Below are 26,923 nucleotides of genomic sequence, written 5' to 3' on the forward strand. Positions count from 1 at the left end.
AGGCACCAAGCTACAGTTATTCTGCACTCCAAATGTATAACTATTGCATCACTCTATTTGTTAATGTAGTCTTGTCTTGTTCCAAACATGTTTTTTCTTTGAAATTACCAGAGTTGTCAGGTATGTCCAGCTGTGTTGTTAAAAGTGATCGTTATTGTAAGCTATAAGACTTTATTCAGGGAAAAAAAAATTAAAAAAGGTCACACATTTTACAAGTGTGCTTAAAAATGCTGGGTAGAAATGACCTTCAGTGCTTTTATGTTTTTCCTAAGCATACAGCCCTTGCATACAGGCATTTAAGTATAGAGTTATTTCCCAGCTCATACAAATCCTATCTAGGCAACGGTGTGTGTCTCATTGGCAGTAATAGCATCATACCATATCAAAAATGTTACTGTGTCTTAATGTAACCAGCTCAACTAAAGCATGTTTTACTTTGAAACATCAGTTTGAGCCACTTTCCCATTTTTTGAGTATTGGGAGCCTCAAGGTGACATATTCCAACTGGTTCCCTCGCACCCATCCTCACCTCTGAAGAACAGCAAACTTTGGCTAAACTAGATGGTATATGAATAGTAGTTTATTTTTTTAAATTTACAGTTCTAGAGATAGGACCTCAGACCCTTTAATGCACTGCTTCCTCAATGAAAACTGTCACACAGAATACAGAGAGTAATAAACCTCAAAATTATTATCAACTGTTTCCTCAGCATCATCATTGTGAGATCTTGTCTGACTCATAAGTATAGGAAGCATTTACATAAAAGCCATTTCCCACCATGAGATTGAGTAGGCAAGCAATAAATAATAATTTCAAAGATGTTTTTACAACAATGTTTTATTAAATATGAAAGAGCGTACATACAGGTGTGTTATTCTGAGGACATAAATTACACAAGGATTACAGGTTCTGTCAGAAAAGCACAATAATGAAACATCTTTACATTTCAAACTTTTCTTGTTAGCTTTTAACAAATGAATCTATTTCTGTTGCAAACAAATAACGAGTGCTATTGAACTTCTGCAAATTCCCACAAAAACATCATGCTTAGTAGGATAATTTAAATATTGTAAATATGAATTCTGAATTAGATTCCTAAATAACACAATGGAAGAGATTTACTACTTAATCAAGATAAATGACACACTGAAATAGGAGCCAAGACAAAATTGGTCATTCATTAAAAAAGAATTCCACTTCAGACACTACATTTGAGTCTGCCTTCTTTACTTGCAGGAATAGTCACTGTGATTATGTGCATGAGTAATGAACAGAACCGGCCCTAAATATTTATAGAAGTAACCATCAAATTTTAGATGTGGTGGTTTTCATTGATCCTCCCACTGAAAAAACCCCACACCCACAGATCCATTTGCTTACGTTTCAAGAGGCTGACATCCAGCACTTCTGTAGAGTGCCAATCAAGCCTGTGTATGATTTCCATGTCTTCCATAGTTGTCTGCACAGCTGGCTACTGCATCCTATGTATCTATTTTGGGTCATCATCAAAGTAACAGACTGAGTCGCCACTGACTTGTGAGAGCAGCATTAGTCCGTGGAAGTCTTAACACACTGTCTTTTTAAACTTCAGGTAAACAGGAATGTAATTTTGTCATAATGAAAGCTCTCAGTTTGACACTCAGAAGACTACTCGGATAAAATACATAATAGGCATGTAGATTTGGGTTGTGTTGCTAGGGATTAACAGAGGTGTTTTAATATATTAATACAAACATTAACAGAGTGAATCAGACAAGCTAATGTTACTGCAGGCTGTAGTTTAATTTCCAAAAGGAGTAATGAAACATAATTTCTAAGAATAGTAATTTTTGTAACTAATGACTTCACATTTATTTTTCAAACCACAGAATTGGGGTAATATTCCTGATATCTTTCAAAACATTCTGCAAAAAACACAGCTTGAGCCTGCAAACACTAGAATATACAAGCAGTCCCAGTGACCTCCAAGAGAAGCATTCTCATATGGCAAAGTGCTGCAGGAATCTCTTTGCTTTTTTCAGAGAATGCTCAATAAAAGTGCAATATAGCAAAGCAAATAATCTAATTATTATGCTTCTATTATTAGATGAAAAATGTTCAGATATTTTATAATTGTGCCTTTTGTAGGGTGGGCATTCTGGTCTGCAAAGAGTCAGACCACATTAAAAGAGGCAGGCAGGGTATACCCACACATTTTCTTTCCCAGGGTGGTAACGCACCAAAGCACTTCTATTGTAAATCCCACCTACAGCTAAACCATTGTGCTGCCCAGTTTCACAATTACTTCTGTTTGGACAAAAAGTTCAGTTTCCTTTACATTTCCACCCAGGCATGTTCTCCCTTCCAGCTCCCAGGCACCCCACCATTGCCCACCCAGCCTCTTTTCTTCCTGAGATGTCAGAAGTACGTACATTAAGCTCTGGAACCTGAGAATTTGGAGGTATTTTTTGACACTACAGGACTGCATTTGTATCATACCATGTTATCTTCTGCTACACTATTACAGTCACAAGATAAATCTTCTAACTACTTGATACCTGATGCCTTTTCCATATAAATAAAAAAAAAACAACGTACCGTTCAGCCACTAATATACAACACTTGCTGTAAGAGTGACCTTTGCCTTCCACAAGTCCTCTTTTCCAAAGAAATATTGAGGGATCATTTCCAAAACTCCAGCTGTGAAAAACTCCTTGAACCAAACAATTTTCACAGTAAAATGAAGAAAAATATATCCAGAAAATAACACTCTCTCAAAATTAAAACTTATATACATCAAGAAGTAGTTGAGGTTTTTTCCTCATTCTTTTATCAGTTCTACATTATCTGCAGATAAACAACATTACCACTAAGAGTTATGAAGAGGAAAAACAAATCTAGTGAAGTGTCACGTCTTTTTTAAAACCCTCGAGAGATCAAGAAAATTCAGCATACAACTTCATTATTATAGTTATTTTCAATTAAGGCAGCAAACGACTGTTTAAAATTCCCTATGATTTTGAGTATCCAAGACAGATCCTTCAATGCAGTCCAACAAGCCATGTCACTGTACTTATTTTGTACCTCTGGGTACAAATTAAGTTTTCCATGGATGGAATTCAACCATTGTCCTAGTTACAGGGGCCAGGACCAGTTTATCACTATGTGGGTATAACCAAAACTGTGTATTCTACACCCTGTATGAGATTTTTGATGGACTGTTAATAACAGGTCATTTGCAGCAGCTGCCCAGGGCAGCTTCTAGGGAAGTTGCCTGGAGGCCTGCTCTGGGAGTGGATACTGCTAAGTGGCACAGAAAGTGGCAGGACATGGGCCAGTATTTGGAGAGCTTCTCTCCTCCAATGATCTGGAAATTCACCCCTGAACAACTTCAGGACCCTGTTAGAGCAATAAGATACGTGAGAGGAAGGTGCTCTGACAGCTCCAGAGATGGGCAGCTTACGGCAACATGCTGGGCCCTGGCCACTGCCTACCGGTCGCTGCTTGGTATAGTACAGCACCTTAAGGAGGAGGAGAAAGGAAACAAATCAACAGGTACTGCGTCCACACAAACCACGGCTAAGCCAGAGGTAAAATAAAGCAAATTAACCAGCATGGTGTCCACGCAAACTGTTGTGGAGCCAGAAGGACAAACTGAACCAACAGCAGTTGCCCCTGTCCAGAAAAGAACATCCAAGACTAAATCAGTTTGCTTAGTGGATGACGGGGAAGAGGCAGGACCTTCACGCTCAGCAGAAGAAACAGAGCCAGAAATCATCCACTCGGTCCCTAACCTGGGTGATCTGCATGAGCTGCAGAGAGAGTTCATGTGATAGGCAAACGAGTCCATTTTGACATGGCTGCTCCGAATCTGGGACGCCACAGCTAATGATACAATTCTAGATGGGAGTGAAGCAAGACAACTGGGATCTCTGTCTTGAGATATGGTCATTGATCAGGGGATTGTAAAGAGGCAGGAAACACTCAGCCTCTGGCAGCAACTGTTGTCAAGTGTAAGGGAGAGATATCTTTGTAAGGAGGACCTCCATGTGTAGCAAGGACGATGGAATGAGGTATCCGATGCTTAAGAGAATTAGCTGTACTGGAGATAATCTTTTCAGAGGACGAAAGATTCCCTAAAAGTCCGGACGGCGTACAGTGCACATCCCAGATGTGGTTAAAATTTGCACAGCTCGGGCCAGAAATATATTCCCATTACTTAGCAATGTTGCAATGGAGGGAGGGAGAAGACAAGGTGGGCGCGTTGGTTAGTAAACTCAGGATTTATGAAGACACTGTTACCGCCCCACTACAAGCCCACATCTCCTCTGTGGAAACAAAACTGGCCGAACATGTCCAAAGCCTGGAAGAGAAGACTGAAGAGGGCCACCAGAAGCTAAGAGAGGAATTTAAGGAAGGAATCTTCCATATCTTGTCAGGACAAACGAGAGTCTCTGCTATCAGGAGAAGGCCTCCCCCAGCTAAGGAGAGAGGGTACACTCCCCGAGGTAATCTATGGTTTTACCTCCATGAGCATGGAGAAGAGATGAGGAGGTGGGACGGAAAATCCACCTCTTCCTTAGCAGCCTGGGTACATGAATTGAAAAGAGGAACAACTACCAGAAGAAACTGTTCAAGGATAAATGTTGCTCCAGTCTCTCATGGGCAAGACTCCAAACGGTAAAGAAGTGATGATGTTATATGCGATCCTCTCAAAGGGACCTCCAGGTCATATTTATGGTAAGAGAGCAACGAGTACCACAACCAGAACTAGGGGGGCCCTGCCTCTAGTCAGGTAGAGGAGAGGGACAATCAGGTCTATTGGACTATGGCCTGGCACATCAGACCCACAAAGATATGAGGCTCTAGACGACACCAGCGCACAATGTACTTTAATGCCATTGATATATGTAGCTGATGCATAGTACACTAACAAGGATTCTTCACAAATTCAGCTGTTCGTAGACAAACACCACATTTGTGCCATGCAGAGGAGATTGTTAACTTGGCAATAATTTTCCACTGTTTGACTCATACACAGGTCTGAACTGCCTCCTCCTATTGTGTGAGAAAAAGATGATCGAGATCTAGAAATCTTTGCTGGGGTGGGTCAAGGTGGGGAGCTGGTAGCCCATGCTGGCCTCTAGGGTTTCTCAGTGGAAGAGGATGTACAGCACGGCTGTATCATCTTGCTTCATGTATGGATGGTACGTAGCGTTGCCAAACATTAATAATGGGCATTTAGCAATTGAGACAGTTTAGAGAATGACCTTTCAATTTAATTAAAGCTGTAAAATAGCTTCACATTTCTGGGATTAACCTTTTTAGATGGAGACAGATGTTCTAGAAAGAGATTAGAGTACAAATGAATGGTCCCTCGATTTAGAAACTAAGCAGCTGTAAAAAGTTACAATTTCGAAACATAATTAAACTGGTCAATTGTATAGTTTCTACACAATGACTTTTAAATGATACAAAAATATTGCGGTATTTTGAGTCATTTAAAGATCTGCTCAGTGTTACATGACTTATGTTTTCCAACAGAAAATTGGTTATTAACATTTACCTCAAAATAACTTACTTTTTTTGGGGAGTGGGTAATTTAAATGTAATGGACAGTAAGATCACTTTTAACTTTGCATTAAATTGCATTGACCTTTTTGCAAACACAAGCCTGTGATTTCCACATTTCAATTCCTCACTAGCAACGAAAACGTCTCAAGTTAGAATTATGTTTTCATTATATGTTGATCTACATTAAATACAGGGTACATAAGAAAAATCTTAGCATGTTTTTTTACAGGGCACCCAACCAAAATCTTTACAAAAGATAAGATAATCATTAATTCCTCAGCGTAACAGACACACATGCCACTTTTATAAATGTACCCTTATGTTCACTCGCCAATAAAATAGTAAACAAATCAACTTTTTAAACCATTTTTTATAAATTATTAAAGTATTTTTACTGACACTCTCCAACAATATACAAAAATAATACTACAAGAGTACCAATCAGTCTGGCCTACCCCTCATTTCACAGAAAAGCAGAGGTTATGGAAGGATGTTCTTGTAATCAATCATCACTGTAGATGTCTCCTGCAAACGGTAGGTGTACATGGCTGCCCGTGACGTTGGGAAGTCGTGAGAGATCAGGCAGGTTCTGGATCCTTGACCTGAGTTCTTTCCTTACTTGGGACACTCTGGCTAACTTGCGTTTGTACTCCTGTAACACAGAAGAATTCAATATGAGGTTCTTTTGCTAATACCATCCCTACCACTTATTGCACTTGACAGTAATTAATTTCCAAATTAAGTATTCCTTCTGCAAGTTAGATAAACAGCCTTTAACAGGTGAGATACCAGAAAACTGGCTATTTTGGAGACAGAGGCATCAGTTCTAGCATTTTTTCAGCAACTGACTTCAAAAGCACAGACATGGTATTATTTTGCTTTGAATTGTAAGTATATAATTGCTAAACAAGGAAGACAATCCCAGTTAACACAACCACAGGCTTTTTCCATGTACTAGTAAAATGGAATTATTCTTAAAACTTTATTATGGAGAGTTCATACACATACGCTATTACCACTCACAGACTATGGGAGAACAAACTTACTGATTTCATAGAAGTTATTTTCATCTCATACTGATGAAAGAATAACAACCAACCAAATATCCTCTAACCAAGCCTGCTGATCCACCCCCCCAAGCTGAACAATTTTGTATTAATTTTTATAACAAAAAACATACTTCATCAGTACATTTATGCATTTAACCCTGAGTTTTGAGAAACTTCTTGAATTGGAAACTTAGGATTTCACATTGTGTTGGAATACTACTCTGATATATTTCATGATCATGAGGCACTCTTCACTTGAAACAACATTATATGATGAACTATTTAAAAATGTAAATCAGTGCACTGAAATATAGTTAGTGCTCACCTACTAAGAACATAATACATAATGGAAAAGAATACCAGTTTGTATAAAATGAAAAGTTATCCCAAAATATAAGAAGATTAAGGTATAATTCACAGAAATACTTAAACTTCAAATACTTGGAAAGTTTGGAAAGCAGAAGCAGCTAAGCATTACCAGGCAAAGTGGTGCTTCATGAAATTATACCACAATTCACAACACACCAAATGCAGATGCTTCCTAGAGTGGCTGCAGGTTTTGCTGCAGCCTGGGAATGGCTAGAAATAACAACAAATACTTAACCTACAACTTGGACAATCAACACATGGATAACCAAGATCTCATGATTATAACCACTTCTAAATAATAGTGGGGAAAAAACTCTACATCATCCTGCAACAGTGCCAAAACACTTGAAAGTTCCAACAAGTATACAAACACTGTGCAAATGTCTACTAAAGATAACAATCATGCTGTTTATTATCTAAAGATAATTTTAAACGTTACTATACTGTTAATAGCATGGAAAAATAAGGAAGGACAAAGAAAAGGACCTTTTTGTCATAGAGCTCAATACACTAGTAAAAGTGTATCCCCACATACCTGGGGGATGATCAAGATTACTGGACAAGGTCCAACATATGTTAAAAAAAAAATTTTGCAACCACTAGCAGCAGCATGATCTTCTTACCAAGGGCAGTAAAAGAACCACAAGATAGCATAAATTCTTAACAAGAAGGTAAAAATAATAAAAATAAATAAATAATTTTTAAATAATTAAAAATAATTAAATCTTTACATAGAGAGGAACGAAGTGTCCCTGAATTAGGATCATCAATTCCTTGATATCATATATCTTTCAAAATCAAATACTACATACAGTTCAGAGTCTTAAAAGATACTAAACACACTGAAAATACTACAGATGCCCAGTCAGTGGAACTGTAAACATTTGGTAACAGTACACAGGGTAAAGCAGCATTCCTTTTATGATACAGATGACCAAAGAAGTCTTACGAGTCCCTTGGTCCTATGAAAACCATCACTTGCTCACACTTGCCCAAAACATCCTCTGTGGTACAAATGACTTCAGGATGCGGCTGTGGAACTTAAGGTCTGTATCCTGATACTGTATCCTTTCAATAATGCCCAAAGGTCACAAATACTTCACTGTTTCATATATAATATACATTCATATATAATATTACAGCAGCATTGAGAGGCCTCAGTGATCTGAGTCTCTGCAAGATGCATAGTCCTTTGCCAGCTACTTGTTGCCCTTCTCACTAGGCATTTTAATTGAGGTTGCAGAGATATACCCCTGACTATTATTTTTAGGAAACAGATTTTAATGTCAAAGAAAAAGACAGCTTTCAGGTTGCATGGTTTAGTAAAACAACCAATTTGGCAATACATAGAATAATAATCAATCAATACACTCAAAAGGCCTAAAATTTGTAAAAGATAGTAACTATAAAATCCCTCTAGAAGTTAATTCCTGTAAACAGCTGAATCCTGTCCAAATTAATTCTCCATCAATGAAGAACGTGAAGCAACAAATCAGTATCCCTTTATAGGCTTGAAGCCTGATGCTCATCAAATATGCACAATTACTTAGTGACAGACTTAGAAGCTATGTTATTGCAAGACTTCACTCCAAAACCTGAAACGTGCCTTATATTAGACTGTCAGTTGCTTGACTCCTTTAAAATTCCCTTTAGCTGATAATAAATAACTTCCATGACAACATCACTTTTCTGACCTCCAGCATTTTCCATATAAATTTTGTCTAGCACTTGTTGCCTAGTGACTATCAGCTTGATCAATATTACTGACAGTAGGTTCCTTTTTTCACTAAGGAAAATATTCTCATACGTTCAGTCTCCCACATAAAACAGTCATCTTCCTCTCGCCAACACTTCTGGCATAAGGCACACCCTCAGTAGTCAAAACTTGTTCCTCATGCCTTCTCAGAAACAGAGAACCCTGAGAAAGTTTGGTCAAAGTTTTTACTGTAAAACTATAGTAAATAAAAAAAATAGATAAGGTTTTGTAGTTCATTATATTATTGTTAAGCTACAGAATGCAATTGTAATCCAATTTTGCTAATCCAAAGCATGTGAGATTGAAAGTGCAGGTTAGATGTTCATAGCAATCCTCCCCCACAAGCAGAAAAATTATTCACCTTATCCAGAGCACCTCTTTTCCCATGACACACCTGAAACCATTTAGAAATCTCTAGAAATCTCCAGTTTTGATGACCGGTGAGCAAGTTCAAAAAAGGGGTGGTTTTCAAGTGCAGTGACCCAGCAGTTTTGAGGTATTTTCAAGACAGATGCTTTTCACAGTTTGATTCTATTTAAAATCACTAGTGACTTCTGAAAAGGTTTGCTTGTATAATTTTAAGGTTGCTACTGTAGTTCTGGCATTACCTAAGTAGTCCTGGACTGTTGGAATGCAAGTATCAAGTACTCATTACCAACAATACTCATTATATGTACAGGCTTTATTATTTTATCATAATAGCATGCACATGTACCGACAACCTTTTTCCTCAGCATGTATGTTGAGAGTGTGACTTAATTAAAGCAGAGTCATGGGAATGGGGATATCCTGGTGTTATTTTTGATATCTTTGCTCCATTAGAAATGCTGTACACTATACAACCAAATAACAATTCAACCATATTTTTGACACTTTTAAATGGAAAATTTTAAGTGGAAATCCTCATGGAGAATTTCAATTTCATTTTCATTATGCTGATTTTTAAGATATACTTCCAATTACCCCTGTGTAAATGAGGCAAGATTCAAGCTTTTTACTTCAAACAGTCAAGGACAGGCAGAAGTGTGATGCTTTCTTTTGCTACACTGAGAATAATTTGCATTCCTTCCTACCTGTGGAGAACCTTACTCTTGGGATATATGGGCAACCTGATGTATGGAAATAAAGTCTCTTCAATTTCTCCAGTGGTTTAAGATAACACTGCTTTCAAGCAATAATTTTTTGTACTTCCAGTCATAAAAGTAGGTTTATGAGATAATTAGAAGAACTTATTTTGCTCATTAGAATCCCACTGATTACTACAGTTTCCATTACTTGTCAGTGTAGAATATGGATATTTTGTGAAAGCAATGCTAACAACATATGGATTCAGCATCCAGATTAATAGTGATTCTCTATCAAATAAGCACCGGGCAAAAAAGCCAAATAATTTTTGATTAGACACTACAGACATCATAAATAATAAAAATGTGGGCAGGCTAAACAGGCTGAAGAGAATATTTTCCCTTCCAACTGAAATAGATCTTAATATAAAGTTTCTGCAATTACTGCAGGAAGGCGGTACAGATAAAACAACTTGAAACTTCGTGGATATGCTTCCCCTTTATGATATTGATATGACTTTGAACCTTCATCTGATCACTGAGGCTATGGTATGCATCTAAATACTGTGTGGTAGGAAACGTACAGCAAAGCAAGAATAAAAAAGTTTGCAGAAGACCAGTATTTAATCTGCACCCTGTTAGCTACAGAAAGAAAGGTAAGGTGGAAATCAACACTTTCAGTACAGAAAAAAAACAAACCAAAAGGCTTAAAAGGCTTTTAAGGTGTTGAGAGTATGTGTGTACATTGAAATCCATGGCTTGTATGCACACCATATTTAAAACTGAGATCTCTGACTTTGTACGTCCATTACAACCTTCCAGTTTCAGGTGCACATGTCAGAGCTGTGTCACAGAGCAAGGCTTCTCACATGCTGTGCCCAACACTGCAGAAATCACTAGAATTTTTCAAAGGTTCAGATGAAAGCAAATATTATATGATAACCTGATATCTAGATTTCAAAGTTCAAAATCACAGTATTTTTTTATAGACTCCACTTTGTTAAAATCAAATGCCTCATGCAATCAGGGTATTTTTCTGCAAGGAAAACTGACAACTACACTTAAAGGAGCCAGATAAGCCTATCACCCTGGAAAATGGATGAGCAGGGTGAAATTTTGTGCCTTTTAAAATTTGGTATGCCTTATTCTCCAGTAGTATGATTAAAAGCTCAACCTATTTACCAGTGTTAAGGACAAACAAACCCCTGAAATAGCTTTCATTTAAGACACTGAACTGCATTTGAACACATCTATTTGCTTCACACAAGGTTGAAAAACCAAGGACAGTTATGACAAGCTTAGGAAAGGACAGGCCTGGCTAACCTTCTATTGCACATGGTGTATTTCCTAGAAAACAGATTTCTGGAAGAAAACTGCAACTTTTCGGTATGTTAATATCTAACCATTTTCTATTACTTCTTGTCACATTTAGAGCTAAATAAGCAACGAGCACACCTACCTAGTGACTGCTTTTTTATTGCTTATTGTTCTGTTCATTGCCCCAGGCATTACTAACTGTATGCACTATTTTGTGTGCAGATTTACTAATATTCTCATAGGTTTTCTAATGGCATGCTTCACCATTACAAAACACAATTTATTCTTCAGAAACCTTTGAGTTGACAGATCAAAATGAAATGCATCGTCGAATTCTGGGTATCCCATTTTTCTTAGTACTTAAAATTACCAAGAAGTTAACACTTCAAAACCAATTTTCTGAATTAAGTTAAAGTATTAGAGACTCCTCAGCTTGTCTGCAAATGAAGCAACAGGAAGCAATCAACTCAGAAGTGTGAAATCCACAAACTTAATCAGTGAACATCTGGGGAAAGCTTGATCATGTGACTTTGTCTACCATCAACTGTTATGCTGTGGTACACACTGGAATACACTGCAGGTCTTCAAATCACAAATTCCTGAGTGAAACAGTAGTAAATAGGAATAAAGCATTTTATCAGGACGTTTCCCATCTGAAGACTGATTATCAAAAACGCAAAATCCTCCACAGGGTCACAAACTACTCTTCCCATTCCTTGAATGTGCAATTTCTTTGACCAGCTCCTTCCAGCCTAAAACTGCATCTCAAATCTCATTCACTGCAGTCTTGACTCCTGGTTTCCATCTCCATTCCTGGAACACTGTTTCTAGAACCAACCTTTGTCCAGCAAGGATGTTCAATGCCTCTCAGACTCCTGTTGTGCCTGTATTCACATGCAATACAGACACGCACAACTGGTTTTTGCCAACCTCTTCCCATTTCCATCTCTTCTGACTCCATATCTAAATTCCTTCCTCTCCAATCCTCATCTGCACTTTTCATTCTGTCTATAGTTTTGATCCCATTACACCTGTTTCTCCCCAGTCCTATACTTGGCCTGTCCCTATTCTCTGCATTTATAGTACCTTCATGAGATCTTTCTATCCATTCTCTTAGTCCAAATGAATTCCAGTTCCTCCCATTTCAGTCCTACATGATGTTACGCTTTTCTGGCTGGTCACTCCCTTCTCAGCCAGCTGATCTCCTAATCCATTCTTTACTGTAATGTCTAGTCCTGGATTCCTTCTTAATCTCCAAAGCTTCTGATGCCAAGTTCCATGTGCACTTTTCCAAGTTTTGCATTCAAACTGATCGGCTTCCACCTGTCCATTACTCACACGCACAGGAGCCATAGACAACCCATGCATGGAATTTCTCTGCTCTCACATCATAGAGAGCAAACAGCCAAGTGGCCCATGGTCAGCCTAGAGAACAACTGTACACAGTTTCAATTGCAGAAGTCTTCTTGAGCCCAAACCAGAAAACTGTCTGGCAGAAAAGTTCTTCATAGAAGTTAGTAATGTTTTAAGAAATCTCTGATGAGCATATCAAATGTAAGATTTTTCCAAAGGCTTGTAATTTAATTAAATTCAGGTTGATTTTCCTTGGTATATCAAAATGCATGTCCCCTCAGAAAGATGGATTTCCCCATTCAGTACTAATTTGAGAAAGAGCATAAATTATTTGATTTCAAATAAAAGGTAATTTTATATGACTTTTTTATCACAAACTTGTACTTAGCTTTATTATTGAGGATTGTGGCATTGTTGACAAAAAGTCGGTGAATGTTTGGGAAAGCTGAAGAAAAGAAAACAGGAACCTACAAGCCTTCAGGAAGGTGGTGGAATCACCATCCCTGGAGGAGTTCAAGAGGTGTCTGGATCTGGCACTGGGTGATATGGTTTAGTGGTTTAGGGGCTACAGAGACAGTGCTAGGTGGACGGTTGGACTGGATGATCTTGAACGTCCCTTCCAACTTTGACAATTCTATGATTAAGCTTAATTAGTAGGAGTATTACTAGGCTTACTTAGTTTATATTTATTTCCATTCAATCATAAAAGGTCCAGGGTGATGAATATTAATTTATAAATTACTATATAAAGACATTGCTTTAAGTAGACAATCTCTACAGGACTATGATTGAATTTAAAGCATTCCAGGATGGCAGATATGAGCAGCAGCTCAAATGAAAGATACCTGCTTGAGGTTAAATTTGGCCTCCTTGTGTTTTATTATCTGATACAGCATTTTTATCTGATTGAAAAATTAGCCATTAATAAACTCAAAGCTACGCAATTCCAAGAGATGCTTACATTATACTCAATCCTTAAGTTTCAAACCTTGGCTGACAGAATGAAGTTTTGGAGAACTTCTGATGACAAGCAATCAAATACTTCAGAACAATTCTGAGCAATTGTGCTCAAATACTCAAGTTGATACTCTATACAGACACAGAGGGGATAAAGCAGGACAGTTTTGAAAATAAGAAAATAAATAAAATTAAATGGCTCGAGGCTTATAGATAGCTTCTTAGTTTCAATCATCCACAAACAATCTAAAGGAAATCCAAATTAAAGGATACCAGGGTTTAATTTTAAAGGAATCTATGAGTGAAAAATTTTGGTGGTCTATAAGCAAAACATGCCTTTATCAATGCATTTAAGAACAGCTGTGTAAAGTCTTCAGGCTCAAATATTTACTGTATCTAACAGCTGAACTATAAAAATTGTGTGCATAAGATGCACATTTCTCATTTCACACACCCCGTGCCTGTAGGTCATTACAACAGTATCAGTTCCAACTTCAGATTCCACACATGCAACTCATCTTTCTAAATCTAATGCTGTGAGTGTTGAATCACAAAAACGTGGACTTGGAAGTTCATTATTTAACAGAGACAAATGGACATCTGAAAGTATGAAAATGCTGTAAAGCCAAGACTTCATGTACTTATTTTGAAGATGAAAAATGAATCTAAGAATGAAAGTACCACTGCAGGTCACCAGGTATGGATTTATCTATTGCTAGCCATGTTACAACTGTCTCAAATCCTTTTCTTTTGCCAAAGACAGATCTACATAAAGAAGCATAAAGCCTAGTTTTATTGTAGCAAGGCTAAGCACTAGTAGCAGTCTAATCCAAGCAGCTGAGAACTTAAAACAGGCTAAAGCATATAGCTTTTGCTACTGCAGTATAGAGTCACACAATGTTAACCTGTGAGCAAGAATAAAAATGAGAACGGTTTGATTCAAAGTGTTTTATTGACCTGAGATTGGGTATTAGCTATATTAGGGTGAAGTAAATAAACGCAGTGCAGATTGAGGACCCAAAATTTCAGCTACAGGCGGGCCCAGACTGCTGACCTTGTTCATTTAAAAAATCAGTGCAGGTCTATCCACATGAAACTGGTCATGGACCTTTTGAATAAGCTCTTACAACTATTTAATTATTCATGTTTGTCTTTTGTTTTCAAAGTTCATAAATTACTCCTGTTCAACCTGAAGGAAGAGCTATGAAGGACAGCCACCTTACAATCCCATAAAAGCCTTACCTGAAGAGCATGTGGCTATTTCTCACAGATTTTTAAAGAGTGGTTCTCAAAATAAGCCAAGAAATGCCATGGCCCATCCCATATGTGTACACTCTAATGAATCAGGTAGACATTTTCATATTACACTTACAGTTGTCAACTCATTCTCACAGTTTCATTAAGTAGGTTGAAATATCTGTTTTAGAGACACGGATTCTAAAGAAGAGCATTAAGTTACAGCTCAAAAATACGTATTCACAAGCCTGATTTGTTTAATGGTACTTGAAAGTGCTCAGTGTCAACTGATAATTGAAACTAGAGTTTACATGACTCCTAAGAATAATTGTCTGTGTAAGACAAATTGTTGATATGCTGCATGGTGATTTTTGTGGTTTTCTCACATTTTGTGTGAAATAGATACTTCAAATGTAGTATTCAGTGATGGGGATAGAAGCGTTAAGAAAGGTAAAGTTGGAAAGGAGAACAACACAGCAGCAGCACATATTCTGATTTACCTGCCCTTCATATGCCCTGTGGGAATATCTCCAATGAAAACTCTACTATGCAGGAAGCAAGCAAACTGCACCTGTTCTACAACCAACAAGGATCAGAATCTAAATTTTCCAACAATGCACATAAATACAAGTTCCATCATTTAAAGAAAGTGCTTACTCTTGAGCTTAAGTATTAAAATATTATGATGAGAAAAATCTGCCTTAGCAAAGTGATACCAAAAAAGTCACAAAGCAATTACAAGAAAAATTGACAATGTAAAAGTCTCTTACCAGTCAATCAATTTCAGGCAGCAAATTTGGCACATGCACATTTTTTACATTATTTACCAGATTCCAAATTGCTCAAATAGCGCGTTTTATTTTATAACAAAAAGGGTGTATAAAAGAGGTTGTTAGGGTAGAAATTATGAGCAACAAGAGAAGAAAAAGTCCAGAGAGAAAGCAGAACACAGAACAAGTAAATAACATTAAACAGAACAAGGAAAGACATTTACAGTTCTTTTCCTGAACTCTTCTTTCCCATTATAAACTATTTTGTTCCCAAAAGCCTACAGCTTGCAATAACCTCACTAATGCACATCTTTCTGTGATCTACTGATAACATCTATCAGTGGTTAGCAATCATTTCAATCTAAAATGTCTTAGTTTTTTAAAGCCTCTTTCATCCATTCAAGCCACCTATATTTCATTCAAAGGATCTTTAAAATCATTATGGTGGTTTATATACAAGCTCTGAAGAGTATCTGTGGGGTTTTCTGTTTTGTAGGTTTGTATTTCTATCCAGTTGTGGATGAAGGGACTTTGGAAGATCAGGTCATGAGGCAGTTTACTTTAACAACACTTAACTTACTATGTTTAGCTCATGATATTTACAAATATCAGCATGAGTAAATCAGTAGACTTGTTATGGGGGGAGGGAAGCAAATAATGTAAAAAAATCTTTTGTTCTTCCAATTTTCATCCAATTTTTAAAAAATGTGTTATTTTGGAATGGAGGGGAACACAGGGAAGAACTATTTGTTTCAAAGCAGAGCATTTCAGATATTCCTGATAAAGATTCTAATGAATAAGATTTCTGACTATTCAGTAGGCATCTAAACACAGTTACTCTTCTTCATCAGTTTCTCTACTGTATTTTCTAAACTAGTTATTTGTGTTTCTAGTGTTGAAAAAAATAGAATTATACAAAGTAATAAATCACTTAACTTTCCTTTTCTGCCATGTGCTCCTTGCATGTCAGAATGCAAGTCACTTAGATATATTTTCACCAAGTACATTACCCTGGGTTTCTTGTATGACACTCCAATCTTCTCCCTTATTCACACTAAATCTGCTCTCACAAACTTGATACTGCTTTAAATTTGTACCAAAGGTTCTAAAGAAAACCTCAGGCTCTACTTCCATTTGTACAGGCTAAAATAAGAATCTAGAAACTTTTCCTTTGATTTTCCTCACAATGTCTCAGGAAAGCAAGGAAGTACATGGGGTTTAGCAGATTCAATGTCCAAACTGCAAAATAATAACATCTGTCTCATTTCACTGGTGAGCTGCTTCAAATTCCTTGAGAAAACAAGACCTGAAGTAGCAATGAAAACTGCACTCTGGCTGCAGCAAAGGGCCTACCACAGTGACGAACTGAATTGAACACAAATCCATTATACACAGTTAGTAGGGCGATTTAAAAACTTTTTTATTAATTGTCTATCCCTACTTGCTCAGTAAACCATTAAGGCTGGTCTGTCCATAAGCTCATGCTTCCAGATCTCTTGTAAATGTGATGGTTGAAAGAAAAATAAAAATAAAGTACACCCAGCACCTGACATCTGGGACTTCATCGAGGGAAACAAGGCCACCAGGTCTGAACCTGCAGCTGAAGTTTGGGCAAGAGCTGGATTGACTGGCTGGCACACCAAAACCCTCCTGCCAGGACATGTGGTAGGCTAGAGTAAGTGTATGAAGAAGTATGTACATTTCCCCTGTGTATATGTTTCCACCCTACTATGAGGTAGAGAGCTTGAGTACTAGGAATACTTCGCTGTCACTCTGCAGTGCAATCATCACGAAAAAGGGCAACATTTCCCCCTTGTGGGGGGGGGGGAACATGACAATGAATAGCACTAAATCCAAGGTACACTTACTTATGATTTAGCCATTACTTATAATACAATATAAAGACTTGCGCCCAAACTTAAGATTCCATCTTAAAGAGTGACTGCGCAAGTCACCATGCATTCAAAATTAAAAAAAAAAAATTAAAGGGCTTGCCTTGTAAAGTAAAAGGTGATTTTTATAGTGATACTCTGCAAAAGCAAGCTAGCCAGGCACCACAAGCTGAATGGCTTAGCAGCCCAAACGTATCCCTCAGTGACTCCCAGCCAGCTCTAGCAGGTCTTCGGTAGTGCAATAACATAGCAAGAGGGGCCTCTGCTGAAAGAATAAGTTGATGGTGCAGAGAGGACACACCTGTCCCCCTTTTCACACCTAAAAAGAACAAACTACAAAACCATGCTTTTGTCACTGTTCAGGGTAAGTGACTTGCTCACAGCTACGTTATCAAGAAGAGTCAAGAGAACAGCGGCAAATAAAACCAGCAAAAAACCCCTCTCCACAGTCATTCATGTGGAGGTGGAAAGCTGCAACTGTGTACAGCATATTTAATTATGTTGCCAGATGAACTGAGGTTCGGAGGATAAAGTTTATTTTGCAACATGGTAAAAGCTGTGTGACATCACATAAAAGCACGCTACGTGCCCCAGCGTTGGAAGAAGCATTGTTAATCACACATGTCCCATGAAGCAGTGAACAACATGCTTTAACAAATAAGTCTGTATGCAGCAGCATAGGAGAAAGATTTTCTGCAATTAAAAATTTTGAGGGACGTATAGAACACATTTCCTGTACAAATTATTTCAAGGAAACTCTAGACCTCATAGCATTGTCAGAATTGCCCAGTATTGCCCTCCCACAGCAGCACTGACAGCCTGCCTGCTGACCCTCACAACAGTGTCTATGCATGTACCTTTTTCACTAGTAGCTTTGTTTTTACTGGAGCTCCAATGAAATTCAGTATTTTCCAGCACTCTCCTCCTATTGAAGCTTGTGCACTAGCTCATGTGCAGAAAATAAATTTGCTCTAAATCCTAAATCACGTAATACAATTAGGATTTCTTAAATTAGAAAACATATATTTAAATGCTAAGCCTTTATCAATTACACTGAAAGATGCAATTCCGGCATTTATGTTCAGTATTTTATAACTGAAGATCATTAAAACCTACTGTATACATTTCAGTCTTTATCACTTTTGGTATTTTTAAAAGTAGCTTCTGTAAACTTTCTTGCTCTTTTAGTTATTACCTAACTGAATGTTAGTTATTCAGACACCAGAGGACAATGAATATTTAAATCCAAACCTGAAGTTCAAGTGATCAATATGATCCTACAGCCCACACACAGATTTACCCTCAGAAGCCTGAGCATTATTGCTTGCTGTTTAACAGAAGCATAAGTTAAAACCTATAGCTGCTATTAAGTGTGAACAATTTTTCTGATCATGTTGCATGAAAAAAACATTAATTTCCACTGACTACTAGTGGCTGTTATCCATCGTGGCTTCAAGGATTTGGGGCTAGGATATTTGCCAAGTTGTAAATGAACACATAGAGAGCAGAGGACACAAAAGGAATAAGTGAAATGCTCCTAGTCAGCACAGTGACAGGAACCTTCTCTATCATGAACTGTTGGATTTGAAAAAAATTATGCTAATAGTAATTTTGTGTTTTACACATGCATCAACACAATAATTTTCAACTACCTGGCTTGAAAGCAGTTGCATGATCCAGTATTAGTAAAGCCCAATAATATTAGTAAGCCCAATAATAAAGCAGTATCCTTCTAGGACTCAAGGATTAGTACAAAGTATAACAGCTCTACTGGAGCATGAGCTGGGAAAAAAGGAATATCCTGGTGTTCCAGAAAACTGGCCTAGATTCTTCTCTCTGCACAAAGCAGAAGACACTGATCAGCCAGGAGATAAAAAGAAGTTTCAAGGTGCTTCTTTCTAGAAATGCTGAGAACATGGGTACAAAACAGCTGCAGAAGAAAAGCCCAGTACTATTTTTGGCAGGACTTTTTCCATAGATCCATTGCCACACAGTACATCTTCAATGACATCAGGATGACTTTCACTTACAGGCACTGCAGCAAGGGAATGCACTGACAATCCATATAAATTATAGGTGAGAAGCTAGCTAGGAAACCAAAAGAGTAGTGGTTTAAATACTGCTTTCTGGAAGATAGCCTTGTCATGTTAAATTTCTTGCTGCTGTGTTCTAAGACAGCACTACTGTACAAGAAATCCAGAAAACTGGGAATTGTTAGTCTTTGAGAGGAACGTGTTGTCTGAAAAAGTTCATGCCGGTTCCTCAAAACTAAACCAGTGTGTAGTGACCATACTTTCTGCTTTGGGCTTGCACCTGCATCACTGCTTTATTCTACAATCGTTCAGCCTGACAATAAAAATGTTTTGAGATAACCCTGCTGAGCAAGAATGCCTGATTTCTTCCACAGATAAGAATACTATAAATAAGGACCTTCCACTCCTACGTCTTCAGATAAGCTAAGCACAGTAATTGTGTTATGGCATATTAACAGGTATACACGCAGACAGAATTTAATTCTCTGTAGAGAGGTTGCATCTAATATCATCCTGCACCAAACAATGAGTTTCTGTACAGGAAATGGCACTCAATTCAACTACATGACCTGTGACTGCAAGCACAAAAAATGCCTGGCTTTCAAGATGGCATACTAAATTGTTTTGCTTAAACAGTCAGTGTATGCAATACTAATTAGAGTGGTACAACTTCTAGATTTTAAAGATTAAACTAAATTAAACTAAAGATTTTTTAATGTACTAGTGGTTTAAAACACAACAGCAGCAACAAAAATCACCACCACCTAGCTTTCCTAGGGCAGAAGACAGAAAGTGGGGAAAGAGAAAACCATGATCTACTGGTACCCATGCAGTATCTCTGACTTACATTAGTCATTATGGAATCATCGTAGATGAGTAAGACTGAAAAGCTATGGCTGGAAGCTACCCATGGAGTTTCAGTTCCACAAAACCATGATTTTCTCTGGATGCCAAATACTCCAAAATAAAGTTGATGATGGCACAGCTCACCAAGTTTACCTATTAAATACACTGACCTTATAAACAAGCCAGCACCTTTTGCACATGGTTCACTATGGATGGTTCTGATGGATGTCAATTATCTCCATCAGAAAACAGGTACCTTAAGATGGGAAATTTTATGATGTTTCTAAAACAGATCTAGAAATGAACTTGGCTTCACCTTGACACTCTAAAATCTTGGGCAATGAAGAGCACCAGATTCAACTTTCACTGTTGAGTCTGGATATGTAGGATAACAAAGTGGAGGAAAGCAAAGAAGGAGGTTCTATACACACGCAACATTCTCAGTACTCTCTTAGTGGCCGTGGTTTGAGGAGAATGCACAATAAGTGATAGGGTAGAAAAGAAGAAATAAAGTGATGGGTCATTACAAATAGCAAATAGGGATGTGATGCAGAAAATGTGATTTCTTATCTAATGCCCTTGCAGAATCATTCCTCCTACTCTATGGTAGCTACTAGCAACCTAGAAATAAATTACATCAAAACCTTTTGTGTCTGAAACACTGCCAAATGTAACACTTGGGGGAGTTATACCATCTGCTGTCTCCTGTCTTCTACTGCCCCCAGGATCAAAGGGCTCGCATTTACTGAGAACACAACAGTTCTGAGGCTTGTCTTTAAAGAAGCTATAAGGAGCTCAGTGCTCCACATAAAATCTGAGAACTGTTTACAGGCATAAATAACTGTGGTACAAACAAACAATGACATCCCTCTACCCCCTTTGCTGGCCAATGAACTACGTATTTGGGCTGGAGTAAAATGAACCTTTGATACTGACTGAAGAGAAACAAAGGAAGAAATACATGATTAAGAACAGAAAGGGGTCATGAAAACCAAGTATTTGAGGAAATAGAGCAAAATAAGCATTTACTTGATGTCTGTGACCACAGTCAGATGTAAATCTTGATTATCCAGCCCTCTTCACATTATGTTATTGTTAATGTTCTACTTTCAGAATTCACTTCAAAGGAAAAGTCTTTTGAAGGGTCGAACTCAAAAGTTCAGTGCTTATCTCCAGCTTTCAATTCTGTGTTTTTCAAAACTTGATCCTCTGTCCTGCAATGTAATAACTAACAAAGCAGCTACTACACGTTTTCTACCCCAAACTCTAATGCAGCAGAGCTTTAAAACTGCTGCATGTGCTGACTGTAAAACAAATTCTCCACATCTGGTTTATGAGGCCTCAAAGATGGGGCAGCATAAAAATGTCTGGTTTGGATGAACGGGGATGAGGGAAAATATCCCACCAAAACACACAGGGAAATGTCTAACTTACAGGAAGATCTAAGGCTTAATTTTACAGTGATTTCTATCTATTTGTTAACACCAGCCTATACTGAAATCAGAAACTCACAGAACAGTTTCAAATACTTCAGGATTTGTGCTAAATCACAAAATACTGATTTAATATCCCAGCCCCCCGTTGCACAGCTACTGTAACTTCAACAATTATTTTAGGAAGTATGTGGCATTTTTCCTACTTCTCAGCTTCCTCTCTCACTCCCAGTTAAAAATTATGTGTATGCTGTGGAAAACAAAGCCAACTATGGAGAAAGAGTCTCTCTTTCACACTGAGAAATGAGCCTGATTCAGCGAGATAAGGCTTGGGGCCAAATAATCCTCTTAACAATACTTTATTTCATCAAGAGTCCTTCTTCCCTCTACTAACTAAATTGTAACATACTTGTCTGCTTAAAAAGTCACAGTACATTCCTCTCCTATCTATGCCCCTCAAAAATACTGTTCTCATTGACTTTAAAAAAGCTGATTTTTTCAGTTTGGTAGTGTAGAAGTGTGGAAAAACAAGTAACTAAAATTCTTTTTTGACACATAGACAACAAAGTGTTTCAAATGTTTCCATTTAAATATGTATTATTTCATTTCAAATACTGAAGCTCTTCTTCAATTTCAAAAAGTTGTAACAGCAGATTTTTCTTCTTTTTCTTGATGGAAGGATGTACTTTATTTGATAACTATGTGTAGGGTTTTTTTTAAAATCAATTGGAATTCATAATATATTACTAAATTACCAACCCAGTGAGAATTTAGAAACTGCTGTGAGGTCAACTTCACAGAAAAAGAAAATTAAACAAAGGTGCTTCTGTGAAAACCAAAGAATTCAATACTGAATCAGGAAAGAAAGTAAAGCAGCTAGTGATATTGGAGAGAACACCTAAAAACACTGGCACTTGAGACTACTTTCAGAGAAATACTGTTTCAATTCTATTATCACATGCCAATATTTTACACCTGCAGTAGTACATTTATTCAAGATGAGGCAGCACAGTGGTACAAGAGTGTTCCATAAGTAATGATGCTATTTGACTCCTGTAAACCAACAGCCAAATGTCCTAACTGCATCCCAGTTAGCCTAATTCTCCATCCCACAGTAACTCCCACCCAGTGTGCCCCCTCCAACTCTCCCCTTTCCATCTCAATATCCCTTGACCTCTTCTACATCACCCAACTACTGTCGCGGCAAAGAGCAGTGAAGGTTATGGCTCAGGATAGCAGACTCAGGGGAGGAGAGCTGCTGAAGCATTCCCTTATGCCCCTCTGCTATTTACGCATTCAGAGAAGTAATTTTATCAAACTTTCAAGAACAACTGTTTCTCTGTCAAATGAAAGAACTGATACAACTGGCAGCATAACTGCAACAGTCAAGTATCACAGGAAATCGGACAGTACCTGTAAGCCTTATATAAGAGCAATTCACTCCCCTCTTCTGCCAATCGCTGCCAGCACTACCTGAGAAATATTAGAAAAATGTTTTACACTCTTAATCTGATAAAAAGTCAGCTTAATGCACTTTTTATCTCAGAGATACATCTTCACACTATATAAGTAAAATTAAATTCCAAGACAATATAGAGCTCATTTACAGGATTTATACATCATCCTGTGTTGTGTCCCCAGCATTCTGTTTCTCCTTATTTCCTTCAATGTTAGTCCACTGCATTCCAGACTTTGGCAGTGGAAAAACTTCACCAACTCCAAACTAGACCACCAGAATATTCTTTTACTTTTGGCAGAACTAAAAAACACCACAACTGCTTCAGCCTGAATGCAGAAGTAAATGTACTCTGGCTGTTTCTTTGGTTTAGAATAAAACTCTAAGGCAAGTGTAAGGACCACTTTACACACTTATCAGGTGGTGCTGAGCACTCCTGTGACAAAAACCTTCCATTTCTTCCCAGCTAAGAAATTAATCCTCAGCAAGCACAACAGATGTGGAATACATTGTTTCCTCACTGCTGCTAAAACAGCTCTCCCAATTGCTCTTACTGTTCCATTACACCCCCTCAGAATAACTAATCCATACAACTTCAAAATGAGACCTGGTGTTTCCACATCGTCCTCAACCATGTTTTAATCCATAGTTCCAAGCTGTTCTCCCTGCTCTGCAGACACATATGCCATACCCTGCTCAGTCAGGGAAATCTAGGTATGAAGAAAATAATCCAGCTTCTAAAAGAACACATTTTGAAATAAGATGCTAGGAAGAAAAAAAAACAAAACACCAAACAGCAGGCATGTGTCTAAACATATACATGAACATAAATCTCAGTTTTTAATCAATGAAAGAATAAACACTTCCGCCAGGTACCTGTAGCACTGTGTGAAAGTTCTGGAGTTCCCCTACTCCTCTTTCCCCCTCAGCATTTTGATTCAGAGTACACACATTGTGTGTTTCAGTATGGAAGCAAGCCTACCAGATTGGCTTCTTTAGGAAAAAGGGCTATCATTTCTTCTTGGAGATGAATTTTCACAATAAGGCCAGTATTAACTGAACTACAGGTGCTACTAGATAAAAGGAAACATTACTCAAAACCCTGTTTTTAATCAGCAAGCTATAACAGAAAGATAAAGAGTTTTTACAAACTGGATTTATCAGCACAGCCCAGCTAAGAATTATGTTCCCTAACAGTTTTCATCTCTTCTCAGCTGGGGCTCTTGACCTACTGCTCCATGAAGTGGACTACTATTCTTTAAGTTTTTTAGGAATGAGGAGTAGCTGATTAAAAAAAAAAAAAAAAAACAACAAAACGGGCTGGATTTTATTTTTTGAAGTAAACTCCCCAGGTTTACTATGCTGACTAAGACATTGGTTTAACTGTGATGCTTTTGATCTGTAAAATTCAGTTTCACTTTGAGTCCTACTGAAGAGCATTTCTGCCCTCTACATTTATAGCCTTAGCTGAAAAGATGGAATTTGTCTGCAATAGTCACAATAAAACCCTGTGACTAGTTCAGCAGGACCATTACATAAGATCATAATGAATTTAAATTATGAAAACAGAATTGCTTGGGTGCTTGATTAAAGAAACTCAACTATGAACTCTTCATTTTGATTCACATGAACTCAAATCATTTTGACAACAAAATTACTAACACTAAAAATTATTCATATGTCATGTAAGATTCATATGAATTCTTGAGTGTTCTTATTTCTTATTTTCTTACATTTTATTCATAGTTGATGGACTCAAGTAATAGGCAAATTTCAATTCAAGTTCTGGATTTAAAAAAAAAAACACCAAAACAAAGAAACCCCATCAAATAAACAAACAAACAGAACCACATGGAAAGTGCACTATCCTTACATACTACAAAATGCTAACATATTCCAAAACAGGAATATTTCAGCTATAATACATTTTTTTTTAAATGCAGAGAGGTTTTTGTCATATCACCTATACTTACTAATTAGTTTGCACCAGTTTTTTTACTTTGCCCTATGCTGACACTAAAACACAACTGATAACAATATGTAATTTATTATTTCATTAACAAGATCTGAAAATACTTGCCACCTCAAATGATTACTTAAGCTGATGAATTATTTTCCTAGGTAGATATGAGGACAGAGGTAAATACAAGCACTCTGCCCAAGATCTACAGTAAGCACACTGGATGAACATTTTCTTTAAATGCCATCTCACAAACAGCTACTTGCTGTCCACCTGAACACTGTTTCCTTCTCTCCACAAAAGCATGAGTGTTATGTTCTACATCAGATTTCACACAAATCACTTGTTCTGTATAACACTACAGTGGTTTTAAGTGAAAACATCAGAAGTCTGTCACTGAGATAGAATGAAATTTGCTTTGTGTTGTTTCATTAAGGCTGAGAGAAAAAGCAAGCTGATGTTCTAGTCATTTCTCTTCTTTCTGCTGTCAGAAATTCCTGGAAGCAGTTCTCATCAGCTCTTCCAACCTACCAGGCAAATCATTATCAGAAACGCAGCAAAAAAATCTAAGTCCTTGTAGAGGGCATAGTAAAGTGCAACTTGAGCATGGTGCTTCAACTTCATATAGAAGCTCGTTAAACAAAAAAAATATATATTAAAGTTTCTAGATCTTAATGATGGCAGAAAAAATTTCCAATTGTAACTTTTGAGTATCAGCCTAACAGCACAGGCTTTAATTAGGACACTATTTAAAGAGAACACTAAGTTCTCTTTTGAGTCACAGCTTTTGAGTCAAACACACTTATCTTCAAATACACATGGGCTTATTTTCTCATTAAATGAAATTATCAGGAGATATTAGCTCAAGCAACAGATTTTCATTCAGTTTGTTTACACAAGTCATCTCCAATTGTGGGGCAGAGCTTTCCAATACATTCCCTTCCCTCTTCCTTTCCATCCACAACATTCTTTTTTGAAACTAGACTACAGATGTTTCCTTTGTAACTCCTGAGAGAGAAAGCCCAGTGTTTAGTCTGTGTAGTTACTACCTTTCACCCCAGTGTGGTCTTATATTCCTATTTGGAGTTCACAGCTGCTTTAACAAATAATTCCAAAAGCAAGTTTCTAGCTGTGGGAGGGATACAGGCAGGGTTTACAGTTCTGCTAACTTTGTATTCACAACACAGATGAAAAAAAATATTACAATTTAATAAGTCTAGCAACACAAACATACAAACATCAGACTTTTAAAGTTGTAAACAATAACAATATTACTGCAGGAAATTAACGCTTGCAGAAAAGGTGTAGCCTTAACTTGAAAAACCTCACTGCTACTACCGACACAAACAGGCATCATGGTTTCAGTATTTCTTATATCCATTTCTTACATCCAGGTTTTCTTTTTCTTCCGGGAAACACCCGATAAAAGCAAATGAAACATCTGCTGCAGGAAGCACCACACAGTCACTTGCCAATCTACAGCTGTCCTTTAAAAAATTTAGGAAGTTCCAGACATAACACTGATTATTTCCTTTTCAATTTCCCAACATCTCAGACGTTTGCACAAGGTTTTACATACCTGCAAAACTTGTTCTTCTGAGGGTGACACAAACAGATCCATTCATTTTGGTTAACAGTATAAAGTTTTTGGCTGGCAATAGCCAGGAACATTCCGTCTAAAAGTCTCGCAAACAACAGCAAGTACTACTTAGGTAAGACCAGTATCTTCTCTCTATATTTTTATAATGAGGAATTCAAAAGGTACCTCAAGGGTATTAAAGTACTTGGTATCTTGTGGTATCTTGTACTTTTTTTTCCACTTTCAAATAAAAAGTAATGGGTAAGCTGCAGAGTGAAAGTTAAAAACCCCCACCCTTC

At 37.4% G+C, this 26,923-nt stretch overlaps 1 protein-coding gene and 1 long non-coding RNA gene across 4 annotated transcripts in view; one reads left to right on the forward strand and one right to left on the reverse strand.

Annotated features, from left to right (window-relative positions):
* Nucleotides 1–820: 820 nt before the first annotated feature.
* RPRD1A (regulation of nuclear pre-mRNA domain containing 1A) overlaps nucleotides 821–26,923 on the reverse strand; it is a 44,964-nt gene continuing 18,861 nt past the window's right edge. The window contains exon 7 of one of the 2 annotated variants that reach the window (XM_027680361.1): nucleotides 821–6,206. In XM_027680361.1, the coding sequence (XP_027536162.1) occupies nucleotides 6,057–6,206 (150 nt within the window). In that variant the 3' untranslated portion in view covers nucleotides 821–6,056. Of the gene's footprint in view, nucleotides 6,207–23,042; nucleotides 23,103–26,923 lie in introns of those variants that run through there. The other variant, XM_027680379.1, reaches the window with a different exon arrangement.
* On the forward strand, nucleotides 12,465–15,490 carry LOC113966108. 2 transcript variants are annotated; one of them, XR_003533709.1, is made up of 4 exons: nucleotides 12,465–12,663; nucleotides 14,006–14,116; nucleotides 14,586–14,766; nucleotides 15,058–15,490. It is a non-coding gene; the product is annotated as an uncharacterized LOC113966108 (long non-coding RNA). The 2 variants fall into 2 exon arrangements; XR_003533708.1 differs by lacking the exon at nucleotides 14,586–14,766.

Source organism: Neopelma chrysocephalum, unplaced genomic scaffold (genome assembly GCF_003984885.1).
Source record: "Neopelma chrysocephalum unplaced genomic scaffold, ASM398488v2 Primary Assembly neopelma1_22b, whole genome shotgun sequence".
In the NCBI taxonomy this organism is placed as follows: Eukaryota; Metazoa; Chordata; class Aves; order Passeriformes; family Pipridae; genus Neopelma; species Neopelma chrysocephalum.